The 20,580-nt window shown below is 37.5% G+C and overlaps 1 protein-coding gene and 1 long non-coding RNA gene across 2 annotated transcripts in view; both read left to right on the top strand.

The window, feature by feature from the left end:
- The first annotated feature begins 9,688 nt into the window (after positions 1-9,688).
- On the top strand, positions 9,689-13,366 carry LOC134736465 (uncharacterized). Its single transcript, XR_010120482.1, has 3 exons — positions 9,689-9,796; positions 12,181-12,273; positions 13,271-13,366. It is a non-coding gene; the product is annotated as an uncharacterized lncRNA (long non-coding RNA).
- Positions 13,367-17,863: 4,497 nt separating this feature from the next.
- RTKN2 (rhotekin 2) overlaps positions 17,864-20,580 on the top strand; it is an 82,338-nt gene continuing 79,621 nt past the window's right edge. Inside the window, exon 1 of the mRNA XM_055274428.2 lies at positions 17,864-18,183. Within this exon, the coding sequence (XP_055130403.1) occupies positions 18,124-18,183 (60 nt within the window). The 5' untranslated portion in view covers positions 17,864-18,123. The remainder of the gene's footprint in view (positions 18,184-20,580) is intronic.

The following is a 20,580-nucleotide window of genomic DNA, read 5'->3' as shown; positions in this document are numbered from 1 at the left end:
TTTAAATAATTTTAGTGTCATACACTATCCCTATATTAATGGCTTAATTTTTTCAGAAAGAGTGATTTAAGTTATTAATTACTAAGTTAATTGCCCAAAGGAAAACATAATGCATTTGTTTTAACTTAAATTGGCTGACTCTATTTATCAACTTTAAAAAGTGCTGCTAAATTGCTGTCATATTAAGTAGACAGCAAAATCTGGCACGGTGCCCAGTGTAGCAGTGTTCTAGTAGTGCCGACCACCAACCCTGGGCTTCCACAAATATTTGATTCACATTTCAACTTTTACATATTTTCTAATTATGTTTAAAACTGTCATTTTAGGCTGGGAGCGATGGCTCATGCCTATAATCCCAGCATTTTGGAAGGCCAAGGCTGGTGGATTACTTGAGGCCAGGAGTTCAAGACCAGCCTGGCTAACATGGCGAAATCCCGTCTCTACTAAAAATACAAAAATTAGCCAGGTGTGGTGGTGCCCGCCTGTAATCCCAGGCTACTCGGGAGGCTAAGGCATGAGAATCGCTTGAACCCAGGAGGCGGAGGTTGCAGTGAGCTGAGATCACATCACTGCACTCCAGCCTGGGCAGCAGAGTGGACTGTCTCAAAAAAACAAAACAAAACAAAACAAAAACTGTCATTTAAAAAACCCAGCTTGAAGAATTACCTGCCTGTTACCATTATGCAGGTTAACTCAATTTTCCTGACTAAGAAGTAAGATTATTTCTGTCATCACTGATTAATTGAATAAAGAACATCCTGAGATTGCAAGGTGAGTGGTTGGAAAGTAGTACACAATTCGTCTTAACTAGTTTATGTGAATCTGAGTTTTCTCAACATTTTATAACCTTCCAAAATTTTGAATGTTTTAAGTGCTTTATGACTATAACTTACAACCATAATATCCAAATATTAATTTTTTGTTGTTATCTTTGAGAAATATAATAGCTATGGTCTGAATCTTGGTGTTCCCACCCTCCACTCCAAATTCATGTTGGAACCTAATATCCAGTATCCAATATGATAGCATTAAGAGGCGGGAACTTTGGGGAAGTGATTAGGTCATGCAGGCTATATCCTACTGAATGAAGTTAGTGTCATTATACAAGAGGTTGTGGGGAGCTGCCTTGCCCCTTCTGCCATGTGAGGATACATAGAAGGTGCTGTCAAACAAACAAATCCTCACCAGACACCAAACCTGCTAGTACCTTGGATCTTGGACTTCCCAGCCTCTAGGACTGGGAGTGCTAAATTTATATTGTTCATAAATTACCCAGTCTAAGACATTTTGTCCTACAACCTGAACAGACTAAAACAGAAATTGGTAACAACAGGTGGGTTGTTGCTGTATAACAAATACCTAAAAATGTGGAAACAGCTTTGCAACTGGGTAATGAGTAGAGGCTGGAAAAATTTGGAGGTACATGCTGGAAAAAGCCTGTCTTGCCATGAATGGACCATAAAGGTGATTCTGGTGAGAGCTCAGAAGAGAGCTGTAGAGAAAAATCTTGATATTCTTAGAGATTACCTAAATGCTTGTGAAATAAGAAACATGTTGTTGGAAACTGGAGGAAAGGCTATCCTTGTTATAAAGGGGCAAACAACTTGGCTGAATTGTATTGTGTCCAAGAATTATCCTTGTTATAAAGGGGCAAACAACTTGGCTGAATTGAATTGTGTCCAAGAGTTTTGTGGAAGGCAGAACTTGCCAGTGATGAAATACAAAATGTGGTAGAAGAAATCCATTTTATTTTATTCTATTCTATTAATTAAAAAGATAGTGTAGTACGTTCTAGAATCAAACAGATCTGGTTTAAGTCCCAGCCAGGTTGGTCACTTGTAGCTGTTTGAGTTGAGCAAGTTTTTTTAAACTTTTGAGTCTTTGTGGCTTCCTTTTCTGTATTTACCTGCCTCAGGGTTGTAAGGATTAAATGAGATAGAACATATCTAACCACCATGACAGCAAAATAAAAAAAAAAAACCAAGGATTAACTGTTTCTGCTATCATTATTATACGTAAAGTCTCTAATTCATACTTTATATCATACTAAAAAGATTTAGTTATCTAAGTGAATAAACTACAATTCCATTTTCAAATGAGGAGAATATTTAAAAGGTGAAGAAAATACTTCGAAGGTGGATATGCTTTTAGCTTATCTGTATTAAGGTAATTGAAGAGTGGTTGCATAAGCTATGAAATCAAAACCATTAGGACAAAAATACTACTTTTTAGTAATGTAGGTAAAAAAGGAATTGAGTCCAATTGAGTTACATGATAAACTTTTTAAAATTTTTTTTTGAGTTTTATTTTAAGTTCTGGGGTACATGTGTAGGTTTGTTACATAGGTAAACGTGCGCCACGGTGGTTTGCTGCACAGATCAACCCATCACCTAGGTATTAAACTCAGCATCCATTAGCTATTCTTCCTGATGCACAATAAGAATTGATTGGCAGAATTTTTAAAAAAAGAATTGAATTTTCAGGATAGTAACTTTGCTTTATCTTTGTTCTGTAGTTATTTTCACTTGTTTGCCACTTTAACATTCACCTGTGACTTAGCAATTGCAAAATGAAGTGTTAAATTCTACAAATGCGAAAGGGGAATGACTTTTCTCAAATATAGTAACCATGGAAGAAGCTTAACCCTTTGTCAGAAATCCAGCATCTTTTCAATATGCCTAAGATTCAAAAGTTTAATTTATACTCAACATTATTTTAATCATATTCCTTTTATTTATTTTGTTTTACTTTATTTTCATAGAGACAAGGTTTCCCTTTGTTGCCCAGGCTTGTTTTGAACCCCTGACTTCAAGCAATCCTCCGGCATTGGCCTCCCAAAGTTCTGGGATTGCAGGCATGAGCCACTGCGCGTGGCCCATACTCGACATTTCAATTCTGTATTCTTTACTATAGCTTCCTAGATAATATGACTCTTGCTCATCTATCCTCTGCTAAATAAAAATCAAGGAGTTTGATTCTTAATCTCTTGGATTCTTGCTTAAATCAATGGGAGATTTGTATACCTAATATTGAGTCACAAAGATCCAAATCAGGAAACAAAATGATTACAAAGTTAAAGACATGAATGTTCCCTTTCCATACTTTTAGCTAAACATCTTGAAAAAGAGCTTCTCCTAACCAGTAGTGTAATAATGAGAGGGATGTTTGTACTATGAAGTCAAATATGATTAATTTGAGAATAAATCCATTTTTACAAAATGTATTAGAAGTAGAACTAATAAAATTACTACAGTACTATTATATTAGTATATGATAATTAAAAAGAAAATGAGCATATCAAATTTAAGGGATGGAAACATGATTTATAATATCTGTAAGGATTAATAACTTATAGGAGAATAACTAATTCTTTTAACCATTTTGATTTATTAAAAAATAGAAGTGTGAAATCACTAGGACTCATTTCATATTGACCTATTTTACAAAAAAGTAGGTTGATTATTAGGAAAGCAAATGAGAGCCAAGAGAAATAATCTATAATAATTGATCATTAATTAATTTTGACTGGTTATTCTTGCTAGACATTTGTATGAAATTATTAATATTGAAAGTACTTCAATCAATTTAGCCAAGTATTTGACATAAGTTATTTTAATGACACATGAAAGACATCTTGTTAACATTCTGGATGAATAATTTTATTCAAAGAAGCATAAATATGATGATCATAATAACAGAATCAGATTTGTAGTCTTATTTTTTAAATTGATGACTATGGTATCAAACACTTACTGTTGTGTCATCTTTTGGCATTAATCTTGTTAATTTGAAGTTTGCAAAGCAATGCAGCCACAGAAATAAATAATGGTGATCGTGGAAATTATTTAATTCAACCTATAGAACTTTACAAAGTATATGTAAGTATGAGGCTGAGAATGGAGGTGGTAGGACTTTTCATTGTACTTTTCATTTGAAAAATTAAAGACTCACAATTCAGCAGATAATATCCTATGTTTGGTTATACTACTAACAGTAACCTTCCTCTAAAGAAAGCTGAAAATGAACTTAGCAACATTGAGACTGACTCTTGGCTTTAAAGAGATAGATGTGACTATTGTTCAAGAGGTGTATCTTAAAAGAGAGATTTTGCTTTATTTTTGAAGAGAAAAATTGCTGCTACTGAAAGGAAGAAACAAATGACTTTATCAGTGGACAAATGAATATATTTGTTCTGTGGTGGGTGCAGCTGTACCATACTGCAGTCATGGCATCATCAAGGAAGCATTTTATTTAAAAGACATTGCAGCTGTCATGACCACTGAGTTCCCAGTTGGATAATGAATTTCACATAAATGGTGACAATTGGGTATGGGAGGCAGAAAAACAAGTAGCACACCAGGATCCTCAGCACTGGGCATCTTTCCTTTCTCAGTCTCTTTTCTTCCCGTTTAACTGTCTGTTCCTCCAATAGCACTTACAGCTTTTAGGCTCACAGCTGGAAAGACAAACTGCACCAAGAGTCTTTCAAATGTTGCTGCTGTTGAGAGAGGAATATAACGGGATGGGCCTTGAGGACATAATGTACCTGGGCGAAGTTTTTGCCAATACTGTGAGCAGTCATTTTTAAACAATGGAAGAATATAGTGGTTGGCAGCCATTAATAACCAATTCATGTCCTTTAGTAAATGCTGTCATGGAAAACGCCATATCAGAAAACCACTTTGTGAAATGTTCTTTTATCAGATATAGAAATCGTACCTGAAGATGCCATAGAGTATACATCAACAGTTACAGAAATACCATAGTAAGTAGAAGCTAACAATTTATCACATTACTAAAAATATTTGTAATTATTTGTAGATTGTCACCATGCCCCCGTAGCAGACTAAAGGTACTTAATAAATAGCAAATTATTTTGTTATTTTAAATAACATTTTATAATGATTACATTATATCTACTCTCTTCTAAAAAAGTGTGGTATAGAAGTAGGTAGATACTCTCCAAGGCTTGTTCTAATTTATAAATACTATGATTGAATCTTCTTTGCTTTGAAAGTCCTGTAATACATTTTCCCATGAGTCCTAAAATTCTGATCTAATTAAGCCATAAAGAAATGACATCAAACTACATCTTTTATGCTAAAATTCTTGCACAGTAGGTTTTATTCTGTACCTTAGAAAAACAGCATAACATCCACTTTGTACATGATAATAATTACTAAACCATTCTCATATTCAAAATATATATGGCAAAATCTTGTATTTATTTAACAAATCTAACCAGCCATTATATTCAAATGAATTTTCTAGTACAACCTAAGTTTGCAATTTTCCCTAAAAGTTTTTAGGGGAAAATATTTTGTTTGACTAATGAAAGATGCTAAACAAGATTAGTTTCTCCTTTTGTTTCCCATATTGATTTATTAAGAAATAGAAAAAAAATCAGTCAAATATACTAAGGGAGCTTAAGAATTGTTTTATTCCTTTCCACAGACAATTTCAATTTATAAACTCATTCTTATTAAAACTGCATTATGTTAAAAAGTGATTTATGAATATCATGATTTCTTTAATCATCCTTTTTATTTTATTAATTTTATGAATTTAAGCACCAGTAATTTAAAAAAATTAGTTTCAGTAAATAAGTAATATCCGAAAAGGGGAAACTAATTTTACTTTAGATAATAAAATATATATCATTTTGTATATAATTTCTATAATGAGCTTGAACATAAAAAACTATTAAGAAGCTCCAAGTAGAATTCAGTTAAATAAAAACTATAGAGAAAAATGTAATATTGGACATTGAAGAGAAAATCTTTTAGAAGTGAGATGACCTGGTCTTTTCTATTAGGAATATAAATGAAAGCAAAGAAATGAAATGCCAAAAGATGAAGAAATTGTTAGGACACAAAAAATAAAGGCATATATGTGATGATATATTCTCTGACATGCACAAATGTCCTTTTAAATAATTAAAGCCAGCCTGGCACAGTGGCTTACACCTCTAATCCCAGCACTTTGGGAGGCCAAGTTGGGAGGATCTTTTGAAGCCGGGAGTTCTAGATCAGTCTGGAAAACATGAGACCTCCCTTATCTCTACAAAAAAGTTAAAAAATTAGCCGGGTGTGTGTGGTGGCATAAACTTGTAGTCCCAGCTCCTCAAGAGGGGAGTGTGGGGGATTGCTAGAGCCCAAGAGGTCAAGGTTGCAGTGAGCCATGATCATGCCACTGCACTCCAACCTGGATGACAGAGTGAGACCCTGTCTTTAAAAAAAAAAGTCAGAGCCACATTATTTGGGTAACGAGTGGCAAAAAATTCTTTGTTGAAAGTATATGCTATTTTACACTTTATTTATTTCAGCTAAAGAATTTATTGGGTATTTCAGAAATGAATGATTGCGTTTTCTAAGTGACAGAAAAATGGTTTGAGGAAATGAAATTATATTCATGGCGGATTTCATAGATGGAAAAAAATTAGAACAGTGACTAGCAAAAAGCAAGCTTTCCTTTAGCATTAGAAATTATTTAACACCAGGCTGGTCGCAGTGGCTCATGCCTGTAATCCTAGCACTTTGGGAGGCTGAGGCGGGTAGATTGCCTGAGGTCAGGAGTTCGAGACCAGCCTGGGCAACATGGTGAAACCCTGTCTCCACTAAAAATAAAAATAAAAAAATTAGCTGGGCGCAGTGGCGGGCACCTGTAATCCCAGCTACTTGGGAGGATGAGGTAGGAGAATCATCTGAACCTGGGAGGCAGAGGTTGCAGTGAGCCGAGATCTGGCCATTGCACTCCAGCCTGGGCAAAAAAAAGTGAAACTCCATCTCAAAAAATAAAATATAAAAAAAAGAAAGAAAGAAAGAAAAAAAAGAAATTATTTAACACCCATAATCAGTAAAATTTGTACAGCTCAAAATGAAACCCGAATATTTTAGGCCTCCCAATGCAAAACTAGAAAGGACAGAGATAAGTAATTCATTCCAGGTGTCTAATACGAGAAGGAACTCAGAGTTTCATGTATAATTATTCATTACACATCATCATCATTACTGTGATAGCACCAGTAAATGTAGCACTTCATAGCATCACTGTGGGGGCCTGCCCTACCTGCCTGGACATTCATAACAGCAAATGGCAAGCCAAAAACAACATGCCGTAAGGCGCAGAGTTCCTTCTCACTGACAGCTTCAGTGATCAGTGTATATTCTTCATTAACCGATGCAGAACTACTAACAGGCTCACACACTCTGGAGAGTCATCATAGAATGTTCTCCTGCATTTAGGTTTTCAGAAAATAACAGGAAGGGCACGCTACAAGAGTCTATGATTTGTTCTTTCTTCTGTTTTTTTCGAGACGGAGTCTGACTCTGTCGCCCAGGCTGGAGTGCAGTAGTGCAATCTCGGCTCACTGCAAGCTCCGCCTCCCGGGTTCACACCATTCTCCTGCCTCAGCCTCCCGAGTAGCTGGGACTACAGGCGCCCGCCACCACGCCCGGCTAATTTTAGTTTTAGTAGAGACGGGGTTTCACCATGTTTGTTAGCCAGAATGGTCTTGATGTCCTTGCCTCGTAATCTGCCCGCCTCGGCCTCCCAAAGTGCTGGGATTACAAGCGTGAGCCCCCGCGCCTGGCCTATGATTTGTTCTTTTTAATGTGGTGATTTCACTGGAAGGCGAGGATCAACCCCTAGGTGCTCAGAATTTGGGGGTGACAGAAAGACAGATGGAGTTTGAAAACATAGCAGTTTAGTAGATTTGACTCTGGAATGTGTGGTAAGCAAGCCAACTCAAGCTTCACTCTGATATCACACAAAAGAAAAATACAGTATTTTCTAAGTCCAAAATAAACTTTTTTTCTTCTAAAAATACCTTTGATTTTGGCTTTGTTAGTCATAACTTTTAACTTACAATAGAATTTCAGAAACATTAATGACTCTTTAAAGAAATTTATGGTTATAAAATAGGGTGTGCATAGTCATTGAAATACTTTAGATGGAAATATCTCTACTTCATGCTGAACTTATCAAGTCTTTCATTCCACCGTTATCTGATTTAAATCTTTAGTTTTCATAACTTCTCTAATGTTTTCTTTTTGGGGATTGGCATTACACAGATGGAATAAACCAATTCAACGTTAATGACACTGCTGGCAGATATTTGTACATGCCCTACATTTTTCAAATACTTTCATATACACTGGATATCCAGGACAAGCCTATGAAGCAGACAGGGGAAGGATTATTAGTTGTACATTACAGATTAAGAAACTCAGCTTTACAGATGTCAAGTGACTTGCCAAATGGCTATTAGATGGCAGGACTGAGACTATAATTTAAGTCCTCTGTCTCCCAGTTTGGTGCTTGTATCAAACCAGAACAAGCTAAGTAACACTGTAGCATCAAACAATTCCCAGATTCAGAGGCTCAAAATAATGCTAAAAATAACAAAGATTATTTAATGCTCAAAATAACAAAGATATGTTTATTGCTCTTAATGTGTGTTCAGCACAAGACAGGTGGGCGCTCTTTTTAGTTATCTTACTCTGAACCATGCAATATTATACCACCTACAATCTGGAAAGTTGCCTGTCACTGGGACCGAGGGGGAAAAAATGACGGCAAGTCGAACACTTGCTCTTACAGCTGCTTCACAGACCCTTCTGCTCATGGTTCAGCAAAGAAAGCAAGTCTGATGGTCAAGGCTGACCTCAAACAGGCAAACCTATGAGGAAGTAAACCAAACCGGAACTATGTTGTGTCACTGATTACAATAGTCTTCCTAGGCACTAAGTATTCAGTCCACTCTCTTTCCTGTTGGAAATATGCACTCCTGGAAGGAGAAAACCCCAAACTCCCATGTGGTGAGGATACCAAGCTCAAAAAGGAGGATCTTTGGTAATACACTGTAGTCCATACCTCAGGGAGCAACGTGCTTCATGTGAGGATGGGAGTCCTCTTGAACCAGAAACCTCTGAACAAAAAGGGCAAGTCATCTGCCCCACATACATGCAATATATACTGGGGATACCTGTTCAGGATAACCTCCATATAACTCTTCCCATTTAGAAAGGAGAAGAAGGGGAGACACAGCAGTGCTGGTCTGTAGTAGCTGTGAAATCTCAGCAAGTAGAAATTGTAACGATCCTCTATCCCAAAGGGAAAGAAAGGTTTCTTGATTAGACCTTGAAGAGGATTCCCCAGTTCATCATTCTTCATAGCACTTTGTTCTACTATCTGAAAAATTCTTCCTTTTCCATTTTCCTTAAAATGGAATATATTCAAAGTGACCATTAAGGAATCTGACCCTGTTGGGACACTGACCAGCTTTTTTAGGCAGCTACATCTGCAGGAGAAAAATATAACATGGTGCGTTTCCCTTAAAACCAAATGAGTGCAATTTAAAGGACAGTTATTTATTCTTATATTTTATGTATAATTATGTACTTATTATATTTTGGTATTAAACTATCCTTTCTTGTGAATTTCTATATTAGCAGTTTCTGTGGACTTCTTTTCTTTGGGGGCGGGGGGGGGAGTGCAGAGTCTCACTCTGTCACCTGGGCTGGAATGCAATGGTGTGACCTCGGCTCACTGCAATCTCTGCCTCCTGAATTCATGCCATTCTCCTGCCTCAGCCTTCTGAATAGCTGGGATTACAGGTGCACACCACCACACCTGGCTAATTTTTTTGTATTTTCGGTAGAGATGGGGTTTCACTATGTTGGCCAGACTAGTCTTGAACTCCTGATCTCGTGATCCGCCCACCTCGGCCTCCAAAGTGCTGGGATTACAAGCGTGAGCCACCGCCCCCGGCCTTCTGTGGACTTCTATATTAGAGGTACAGTGGACTTCATGAATAATGGTTCCTCTCACTGATGAATAATTTTTTGTAAAATAGATATATTTTGCATAAATATAACTTTTATAGCATTGCTGGGATCTCAGGAAAAAATAAACACCTTTAAGGAACTAGAAATAGAGTAACAGCAAAAACAACCAATCAAACCAATCAAAACACTTGAGTTAAAACCACAGTTGTAAGTTATTAGTGCACAAATGCACGTGCACACACACAAATGGTTTTTGCTCTGCCAATGGCAAGTGGAAGGACCTGCATCTGAGATTCTTATATTATGCTTAGAAACCTGAGTCAGCTGGTCTCGGGCATCTAGAGCCTATGATTCCCAGTAAAAGCATATGTAAATCCCCCCCTGTAAGAAAGCTTGGATTAGGTAAAAATGAACACCCAGTCAATGATTACAAATCTCAAGGAAATCAATCACCGCGAGTAAATGTCGGTGGAAATAACATCAAATTAATATCCTTAAGCACTACAGATATTACAATGATTAGAAACAGAATGTAGAACAATTGTGAAAAAGATCTAAAGAAATAGAAGAATCACAGAAATGAACAGGTAACAAAAGATTATTCAAAATGACCAGGGAGATTTGTAAAAGTCATTACAACAGTGCTGTTATAAATGAAAAATTTAATGGTTGAAATAAAAAACTCAGTGGGTGGATTTAAGAGAAAATCAGACACAGATAAGAGAAAAAAATGAGAAGATGGAAAAATACTCGGAATTCAGCACAAAGAGTCTAGAAGGTAGAGAATATAAAAGTTAGGAGATAAAGACAATAGATTAAGAAAGGCGTAAACCCAAAGCTGCAAGGTAAATGATGTGTACTTACTGAGATAAACATTAAAATCAGGAATAAAACAAGAATGCCACCTCCATTTAATATTGTATTGGCTGCCTTAGCCAATGTAGTAAGTCAAGTAAAAAGAAGTATGAGAATCAGAAAAGAAACAAAAGTGTTATTATTCACACTTGATTTCATACAGAATATACTTAAAAACCTATAGATGATTTATTAGAAATAATGAGCAAATTTAGCAAGGCACTTGGATGTAAGACCAACAGATAAAAATCAGTTTTATTTCTATACACCAGCCACAAACAGAAGATATGTTTTTTAAGTATTATTTACAATAGCAAGAAGAGATATAAGGAACCCAAGAATACATGCAACTAAAGATATGCATGGGCCTATGTGGAAAAAACTGTAAAACTTCATCAAAAGACCGCAAATGAAAATCTAAATTTGCAACATACATGATGTTCATGGATTGGAATACCCAATATCCTAAAATACGTAATTTCTCTCTAAAGTCAATGCAATTCAGACAAAAACTCCAACACGCTTCTCTTTTGTTCCTTCAAACTTGAGAAGCTGAGTCAAAATTTCATGTAAAAGAGCAAAAGCACAATAATAGCCAAGACACTCTTGAGGAGAAAAAGGTAGTAAATATCTACAAAAAGAACATTTCCAGAACTAAAGTAGGAAAAGAGGAATCTGTCCTTAGCCTAATTCGTAATATTAATCCATCTAAAGAAAAAAAATTACCTAAGAAACGAGCTGAGACTGGCCTGGAAACTAGAGGGGCACATGAGAGAATATGAGGCATTGCAGACAGTGGAGGAAACGGTCAGAGGGGAATTTGAGGAAGTGGCTCTGGCTCCATCTGCAAGTGGACCTTCCGCTCTGTATCAATGCATCTGGGTATTGTTGTGGGTGCCATGAGATAATTAAATCAGCAGTTTTCAAACAATTTTATGCAAATACCCCTAAAACATTTTTCTTTTATTCATATGTAATATTTATATATATATATATAGGGTACATGTAAATATTTTCTATATGCATAGAATTTGTAATAATCAAGTCAGGGTATTTGGGGTCTCCATCACCTGAGCATTATCATTTCTATTTGTTGGTATCATTTCAAGTCCTCTTTTCTAGTTACTTTGAAATACACATAATATTATTACTAAGTATAGTCATCCTAGTCTGCTATCAAACATTAGAACTTATTTCTTCTGTTTAACTGTATCTTTGTACCCATTCACCCATCTCTTTTCATTCCCCCTTCCTACTGTTTTCCAACCTCACAACCTTCCCAGCCTCCGATATGTCTCTCTCCCTCTCTCTATCTCTGTCTCTCTCCTTTATATATATATATAATTTTTTTTTGAGACAACATCTCACTCTGCGGCCCAGGCTGAAGTGCAGTCAGGTGATCATGGTTCACTGCAGCCTCAACCTCCCAGGTTCAAGCAATCCTCCCACCTCAGACTCCTGAGTAGCTGGGACCACAGGTGTGTGCCATCACACACAACTGATTTCTTTTCTTTGTCTTTTTTTTTTTTTTTTGTAGCGACGGAGTCTTGTTTTGTTGTCAGGAGTGGTCTGGAACTCCTGGGCTCAAGTGATCCTCTTGCCTCAGCCTCCCAAAGCACTGGGATTACAGGTATGAGCCATCACGCCTGGCTGTCATTCTACTCTCTACATCTCCATGAGATAGTTTCTTAACTCCAACATATAAGAACATGCAGTATTTGTCTTTCTGTGACTGGCTTATTTCACTTAACAGAATGACTTCCAGTTCCATCCATGTTGCTGCTACATATGACATGATTTGATTATTTTAAAATAATTTTAAAAATCTTTTTACCCCTTACATATTTTTAAGGTGGCATCTGTCATGTTTTACCGTACATTTAAATAGTTATGAAGGATGTAATTGGTGGTATATTGAAAATAATTAAAATTTCAAATTTTAAAAATTCTATTTATTAAATGTATTCCGTGGAATCTAAAATGTTAACAGTTGACACCCATCCAGCATCATCCATGTAAAAAATATATAAACAATTTTATGCTGGAAATTATACATTATTTCTTTTCCTACTTGAATTTGTATTTTTATTCCACTTCCCCCACAGAATTTTACACTAAAATATTTTTATGCATAAGAAGTCTTTACTGCTCATCTTATAATATTTCTCTGCAACAAACATATGTATATAAATTGAAATTTTATACATCTTCACATATCATGTGGTGGTGGATGAGCTCTTTTTCCTCCAATTAGTTATGTATTCATAGGTAACTATTACTTAACGTAGAATCAATACCAATAATTTTTTTTTTTTTTTGAGACAGGATCTCACTCTGTCACCTAGGCTGGAGTGCAGTGGTATGATCTTGGCTCACTGCAACCTCCACCTTCCGGGTTCAAGCGATTCTCATGCCTCAGCCTCCTGAGTAGCTGGGACTACCGGCACCCGCCACTGCACCGGGCTAATTTTTGTATTTTTAGTAGAGATGGGATTTCACCATGGTGGCCAGGCTGGCCTCAAACTCCTGACCTCAGGTGATCTACCCCCTCGGCCTCCCAAAGTACAGGCCTCAGCCACCGCTCCTGGCCCAATACTAATAATTTTAACTGTCCCTTTGACTTCCAGATGGTTTTTATACTCCAGGACAATGCAATGGGTGGAAGTGATGGCTTTCTTTTGTCAAATGGGAAAAGGTGATTGTGAAAAGGGGACCAAGGGGAGGCCTAGACAGCAGGTAAGTTGTTAGGCTGATCAATTTCAGAATGAAGGAACCTAAGTTGAAAATCTTAACAATGAGTTCTTTTAAAAGGTCAGACCTTTACATATACCCAGGCCTTGCAAAGTCTTTGTGTCTCCCAATTTGAGAACCACCAATTCAAGTTATACAACTAATTCTTGTGACTGATTTGCTTGGTGAGTAAAGAGCATTCTGATTATAATGTCACTTGAATTTCCTCAGGATTGTATGTAATATGTAGGTCACACTGGCAGTAATAACTTAAATTGCACTTAATTTTGTTCCCATCTGCTGACAAGAGCTCTCATACCTTGCAAATTCTGCCAGACTCCTACCCCTTACTCCTCCCAAGCAGTGGTTCTTAAGTGTTCACAAATAAATCGACATAGCCAATTCTTCAGCATCTTTTTTCTGGTTATAGGTACCAATGCATTACAGCTGTGTTTTCCATGCTTTCATATAATAAAAATACGAAGGTAATGGGTCAAATGTCAAGTCAAATTCTGTAAGCCAAAATATGTATTAGTTTTAAAATATGTATTATTATAATATTATAATAATATGTATTATTAGTTTTATAAAAAACCCAGACATTATCACTATTGTTTAACATTTACGAGGACTTTTTTACATATTAAAAATTTCTTATTATGAAAGGTTTGATGCACACCAAATATATGTTACATATGTAAGTTGCCAGGTAAACATTACAATTAATATTGGTGAACCCATCACCCAACTAAAGAATTAAAACGTGACAAGTAAGTAGCTCTATATCTGCAGGTTCTGTGACTATCCTGTTCTCCTGCCTTCCTTCCAAAGCTGGCCATTAGCCTGAATTTTGTTTTTAGCATTCCTTTCTTGTTAAGTATAAACTTTTATCACACACCTGTTTCCTTAAGCAACGTGTTGTTTAGAGTCTCTTATTATTCAAGTTTACAAAGATTATATATTCTGTGTACTCTTCTCCAACTAGTTTTCTTCATTCAGTATTTCTAAGATTTAGTTATGTGTATGTTATTAAACATAATTATGGCTTATTTTTTAAAAGATATATGACATTCTACTGGGTAAATCACCACAATTTATTAATCCATGCTCCTGAAATGAGCATTTGGATTTTAAAAATACTTTTGCTATGATAAGCAATGTTGCCTATACAAATTTGCAAGAATATGCCAGAGGATACATACCAAGGAGCAGAATTGCTAGGTAAACACATTTTCAACTTTACAAGACAGTTCTAAATTTGTTTTTTCCAAAGTGATTGGACATATTTCTATCTCCTCCACCAGTATATAGTATCTCTTGGACTTGTACCCTTGCCAACCCCTAGTATTATCAGATTTCTTAATATTTCTCAATCTAGTGACTGTAAAATATCTCCTTGGGATCTTAATCTGCAGTTTACAGACTAATAATAAGGTTGAGCAACCTTTCCTATTTTATTTGTCACTTGGATTTACTCTCCTATAATATGCCTACCATAACTTTTGACCATTTTCCAGTTGAATTTTTATTGCTTTATAGGAGTTCTTTATATACAGAATATTATTTAGCAGTGGTAGGTGATATATCTTGAATATATCCAATTCACATAAATTTTTCTCATTCGGTTCTCATAGTTCTATAGGTACTTTACAGTTGCCTTTTGGTACTCATGTTTTCTTCCTACGGTAGCAACAACTCCTGTTTTTGTGGGACAGTTTACAAAGCACTCTCAAAAATCTTATCTGAGTCTCCCAACAACTTTAAAAAACAAGATGGGTATTATTATACTTGTTTTATAGATAAGAAAACTGAGTGGCTTGCCCAAGGTAATCGGGCTAATAAATCCTCAGACTCCACATTCCATAGCCTCCTTCTGATTATGTGATGCTTCAGCTATTCGTAGACCATTCATTTAAGAAAATGCTGCACTTCTGCTTAGCACCTTGACCTCAGTTCCTTCTCTCTCTCTGTTTCTTCCATATATAATTCAAAATATAGCTTTAATTTATTCAGCTCAACCTAAACAGATTATCTACAAGATGAACAGATGAGTAAAAGAAAGCACCAAGAGAATTTTTAAGAGGACTTTTTTTTTTTTATAAGAGAGGCTAGGAGGATATTCACAATCACAAGTTATCTGTTCTGTGTCAAACCACATTTTTCAAAATAATGGATCTGTTATGTAACAGAGAGCTGATTTTAAGTTCAGTGTTTTCTTTTCCTTTAGCCTCTTAGTTTAAAACAAGAATGCAGAGAATAAGAGAAGAAAAATATACTTCGGCACCTATTAGTATTATCTAGATTGGCTTCTGTAGTTTTTAATTTATTATAGTACTATCTGTTATATTAGGGATAACTAATATATGTATATTTTTAATTAGCATTAAATATTGACCTTATAGTGAGAAGTAATATTGGTAGGACAGTAATTCCATCATTCATCCTCTAGCTGAAGCTACTACATCTGGGCAGTTTGGTGGATATCGACCTTCTGTAAGAGCCCAGGGATGATGGGTTAAGAGATGCCCAAATGTTCTCTCTCAAATATTTGAGATGGTAAAACGTGGTACTTCTCACTTTTTGGGAACTGTAAAATAAATAGATAGATCAATAGATAAATCCTCAAGCTAATGAAACCACTGCATGTGAACTCTTTAAATTTTGTAGTTTCCATGGATGATTATATTTTATGTGCATTACACACACCAGAGAAAACTGTGTCTGATGAAATTAGCAGTAACAAGAAAGGACTTGCGGATAAATAAGGAAACATAAGTCCTACTCCAAGGTATTTTAATCATCATATAATAATTATGTAGTTAAGCACTTCCTGGGGACCTCTCCCGGTGTATAATGAAAACAGGACCACATCATAACTTCCTCTCCAAAGAGAAAGGTCTTTTGTAACAACTGTATTCTACAGATAATTACTAAATATGGCCTTTCCTAACCTCTTTCTTCTAGTATCATAAATAAATGTATCTCCAGTTAAATATCTGGTTTTAACTCATCAAATACTCCTCTATCAGTGTCCAATTTTAAACTGGTTGACTCACCTCTGTTTTTATGAAGTGCTGGCTTCTACATGTATTTTGATCCGCATCTGAGAGCTGTATGTGTTATAAGTACTATGTGTCTGATGATGGGCTCTCGGTGTGTTTTTCTTTTGAGTCAGGTACTATTGCTAGGCTCATGCAGCCTCATATTGAGTAGGGGATAATTACACCACAAAGTGGTAGCATAAGGGAGAGATGTGCATTGGAGGAAGGGGCATTTAATGATTCTGAAATTCAGACCTGTGTTTGTAGAAAATGAGGTGAGCTCCGTGTTGGTAATTTTGAACACGTATTTTATTGTCGTAAGGATATGGGTCATTCATAATGCAAGGGGACCATCATTCCCAACTGGGAAGCTTCTAGTATCACCTAGTCCAAAGGGTCTTAAAGAGGCATTTTACCTATTTGAGGAATGGTACCCATTATATTTTTAAAGTACATTCTCAAACCAACTTCTTTTAAAAGGGTCTTGCAGTGAAAATGACCATATAACATCCACTTCGGGATAAGCGCAAGATTGGTGCAACATTGGGACAACAGACCCAGACAGCGTCTGTCCCAGGCAAATAAAAAACATGGGCACCTATTTATGGAGGAAAAATGCCCAAGGGTTTCTAGGCGATGAGGGCTGGAGGGGTGATTTGGTAGACTCTTCAAGAAGAAAAAATGTCTGAAGCCCAAAGAGGCTTCCTGTTGCCTTTTCAAGGGGGAAATAAAGATCAACTAGGGACAATGAATTTTAAAGGCTTTTCAAGGGTGTGATATCTTTGCTGCTTTCATTTTGATTTGTAAAAAACCCATGTTTCCCTTTATAATTAACAAAATCCGTTAATTAAAATGGGTCTTTGGGCTAATCTTCAGCGCAGCAAGAAATGAGGCTCTTGAGAAATAGTACCCCATTTTGCTGTCACCTTGGATGTTGGAGAGGGAAAGAGAGGGCGAGAGAGCTGAAAGAAATCCTTCGCAAGAAAACAAAGTAAGTGGACAGAGTAGTGGGCGGGGAACATCTGCGATTATAAACACTGGGGGCAAAGACAAGACCTTGTGAAATGCCTGACATAGTATCTCACGAACCTGATTAATAAAACCATGATATCTGGGTGACCCTGGTGACAACGCTGTGCTAGGTGAGAGCGCTGTGTTTGAGAGCAATGTTATTGGTTCTCTAGGAACGAGACCGTGGGCTCTTAGTGACACTGTGGGTTCCTGAGTTGTCTGGGAGTACAGGGACTGCAGCCTGGAGTCTGTCCAGCTACGATCACTTTGGAAGGCCTTCGGTGGGATGCGGGCAGAAGGCTCCCAGTGCAAAGGGCGTGCCACGAAAACCACCAGCCAGAAACCTGCGCTGGGACAGGTGCGCTCCGCCGCCGCAGCTTTCCCCGAGGCCCCTCCCACTCCCGTCCCAGGCCCGCCCACATCCCTGTCCGGGCCTTAAGTCTGGCACCGCCGCCCTCTCCCCCGCCCCGCCGCGCTAGAGCCTGGGGTCTCGGCAACTTCCGGCGGCGGGAGCTGCGGAGCGCGAGGCGCGCCCACTGCGCGTGCGCTTCGGCCCGGCTCCTCCTGCGCCCCCGGCCCCTGCGACAGGGACTTGGTACGGCCGGGCGGTTGTTTTCCTCCGCGGCTCCAGCCAGGGGCGGGCTTTTCAAATCTTCCCTTTGAAGGAGTGGCGACGGCCCGGACAGTTCGCGTTGGAGATGGAGGGGCCGAGCCTGAGGGGTCCTGCGCTCGGCCTGGCGGGGCTTCCCACCCAGCAGGTGAGTTGCGGGAGGGACCCTGCCGCGGAAGGAGAGGGAACCGGGGTTCTGTTCCTCGCGCCTTCGCTTTTTGGAGGAAAAGCGGCTCCTCTATTTCAGCGGTGGCCAGAAACAAAGGGAGGGACTAGGAGACTGCACTCTTGGGGCTCTAAAGGGCCTGGACATCGGAACCCCCGAATTTCTCAGATTGGGAAGGCGGTGCCGGCGCGCGTTTGCGGGCGCACCTGTCCGCCGCCCTCCCCAGGCTTTGGACGCCTGTCTTTTTGCAAGTGTAGGTGATGCCGGGGAAATGGGAGCCCCTCGATTCCCAAGAAACCCAGCGAGGCCAGTGGAGGACAATTGGCTTATTACGGACTTAATGGGAAGCACAGTAATGGAGCGATGTCTACACACAACACAGAATTGGTTGGGGGGAGAGGGGTCGGAGCGGAGTAGAGGTAAACAGCAACCTCTGCACTTTAGAAAAAGTTGAAGGTTTGATAGTGGGTTCTTTCTTTCTCAAATCATTTGAAAGGAAAGAGGGAGTACACGTTACATTGGATAAAAGTTTGATGTTTGCTTTTGAGCCATGTAAAATGTGTTAGAAACCTTTTTATTTTACTTTTTACTAGACCAACATTATTTCTTGGCAGCATCAGTTATTAAAATGTTACCACTTTTCACTCTTAACCGTAACTTTAGGGTCTTAAAAGAAAACTCTGATGTCTTTACGCTAGACCTTTACTTCTGTTTTAATCTCTACCTTCTTTTACCTGCTTCAGAAATAGGTTAAGCCATATGAAATTGCCAGTTTTGTAGGTAAAATTGGTAGAATATTTGCAATTTCATTCATATGGAGGCACCTGATATCTTTGTTTAAAAATCTGGGGTTTCCTTAGCAGACACAAAATTATTAGTTTTCAATAATACTGTGAAAAATAAAGCAAGACATTAAGATTCATTGTGCAAAAGAAGTCCAGTGTCTTTATCAGTAATTTTTATGCTGTTTTATGCCAGCATTTTCAAAAATTTCAAAGATTTTGATGTACTTTTTTTCAGTCCTGTCCTGTTATGTACTTTGGCCGTCCTGATTGCTAACAAAATCTTGATTTATAGTGAATTGGCATTCTATTGATGTTCTTGCACGTATCATATAGGTGTAGATGTAGCTGTCCAGGTGTATTTACTTAGCTGCAGGCTGCAAGAATAGGAATGGTACAGAAGCGACGAGGAGAAAATCATGAAGGAAGTTTAGTTGCATGGAATGAAAATAAATGTTTAAATATACATAAAGGCTGGGTTATTTAGATGTGGGAAGATACAATACTTAATTTCTTAGGCAGGACAAAATCAAAATGATTGAAATGTGGAATTACTTCTTCAGTTTGGATTTGGAGAAAAAACACAAAATAGTAGTAGGTTTCAACCTAACAGGAATATTGAGGGTCAGTCAGATAATTTTATACTTGACTAACACTGAATTTTTATTTGGTATTTCCTTTGATACATGAACGAAGCTGCCATGTAATCGGGATAAGGCCAAAGATTCTGAGGTGGTCACACACTAGTCAAACACCTCTACTGAAACCCTGGAGTCCTCTGCGACTCCTCACAGCATAGAGTATTGGCTTTGGAGTCAGATTCAGGTCAAACCAAACTCTTCTTGTTGTGCAACCTTGAGTAAGTTATCTCTGTTTTCTAAGTTTCAGTTTCCACAGTTGTAGATTGGGTATTCTGCCTATCCCAGACAGCTGTTGGAATTCGAGAACCTCTCTGAAGTACTTACAGCACCTAGCACTCAGGATGTGCTTGAGAGATGACTATTGTTGTTATTATCCTTTGTCCTATTCATCTGAGTGGTTAGGGCAGTCCCCTACCTTTTCTTACAAATGTTTAAGCTTTTGGAATCTTAATAAAAATAAAATTCAAAAAGTAATACTATCTCATTGCAGAAAAGTCAACATATACAGAAACATGAATTTAAGAATTCTGTCTCCAGTTCCATTCCCCAGAATGGCCGCTGTTAACAATTTCCAGACTTTTTTCTGTACATAAACAATTCTTAAAATCCACACAATTTCTTTTAGCAAAATGAGAACGTACTGTATTTACTCTTTTCTTCCTCTTCACTTTGGTCTCTTGGTTAGCATGGCTTAACTATATCCATTAGGTGAATCATAGTTTCTTGATTACTGCAGTTGTCTTACCAGCAGTTCAGCTTCAGGTTTTTTCAGTCAGTTTTTAATACCAACAATAAAGCCATTTTCTTTGCACTTCCTTCATGCTAGGCTAGCTCTTAAAACCTAGTAGGTTTCTGTTTCCTACTTAAGCTAAATTTCTATTTTTAAGGTATGCTCCTATTTCATTCATAGCCTTGTCCATATATTTTTATCAGCCTGACTTTAACTACTTATAGCA

The sequence above is a fragment of the Symphalangus syndactylus genome, chromosome 4, assembly GCF_028878055.3.
Source record: "Symphalangus syndactylus isolate Jambi chromosome 4, NHGRI_mSymSyn1-v2.1_pri, whole genome shotgun sequence".
Classification (NCBI taxonomy): Eukaryota; Metazoa; Chordata; class Mammalia; order Primates; family Hylobatidae; genus Symphalangus; species Symphalangus syndactylus.
The sequence above is the reverse complement of the archived record's forward strand: the minus strand, read 5'-3'. Positions and strand labels throughout refer to the sequence as shown.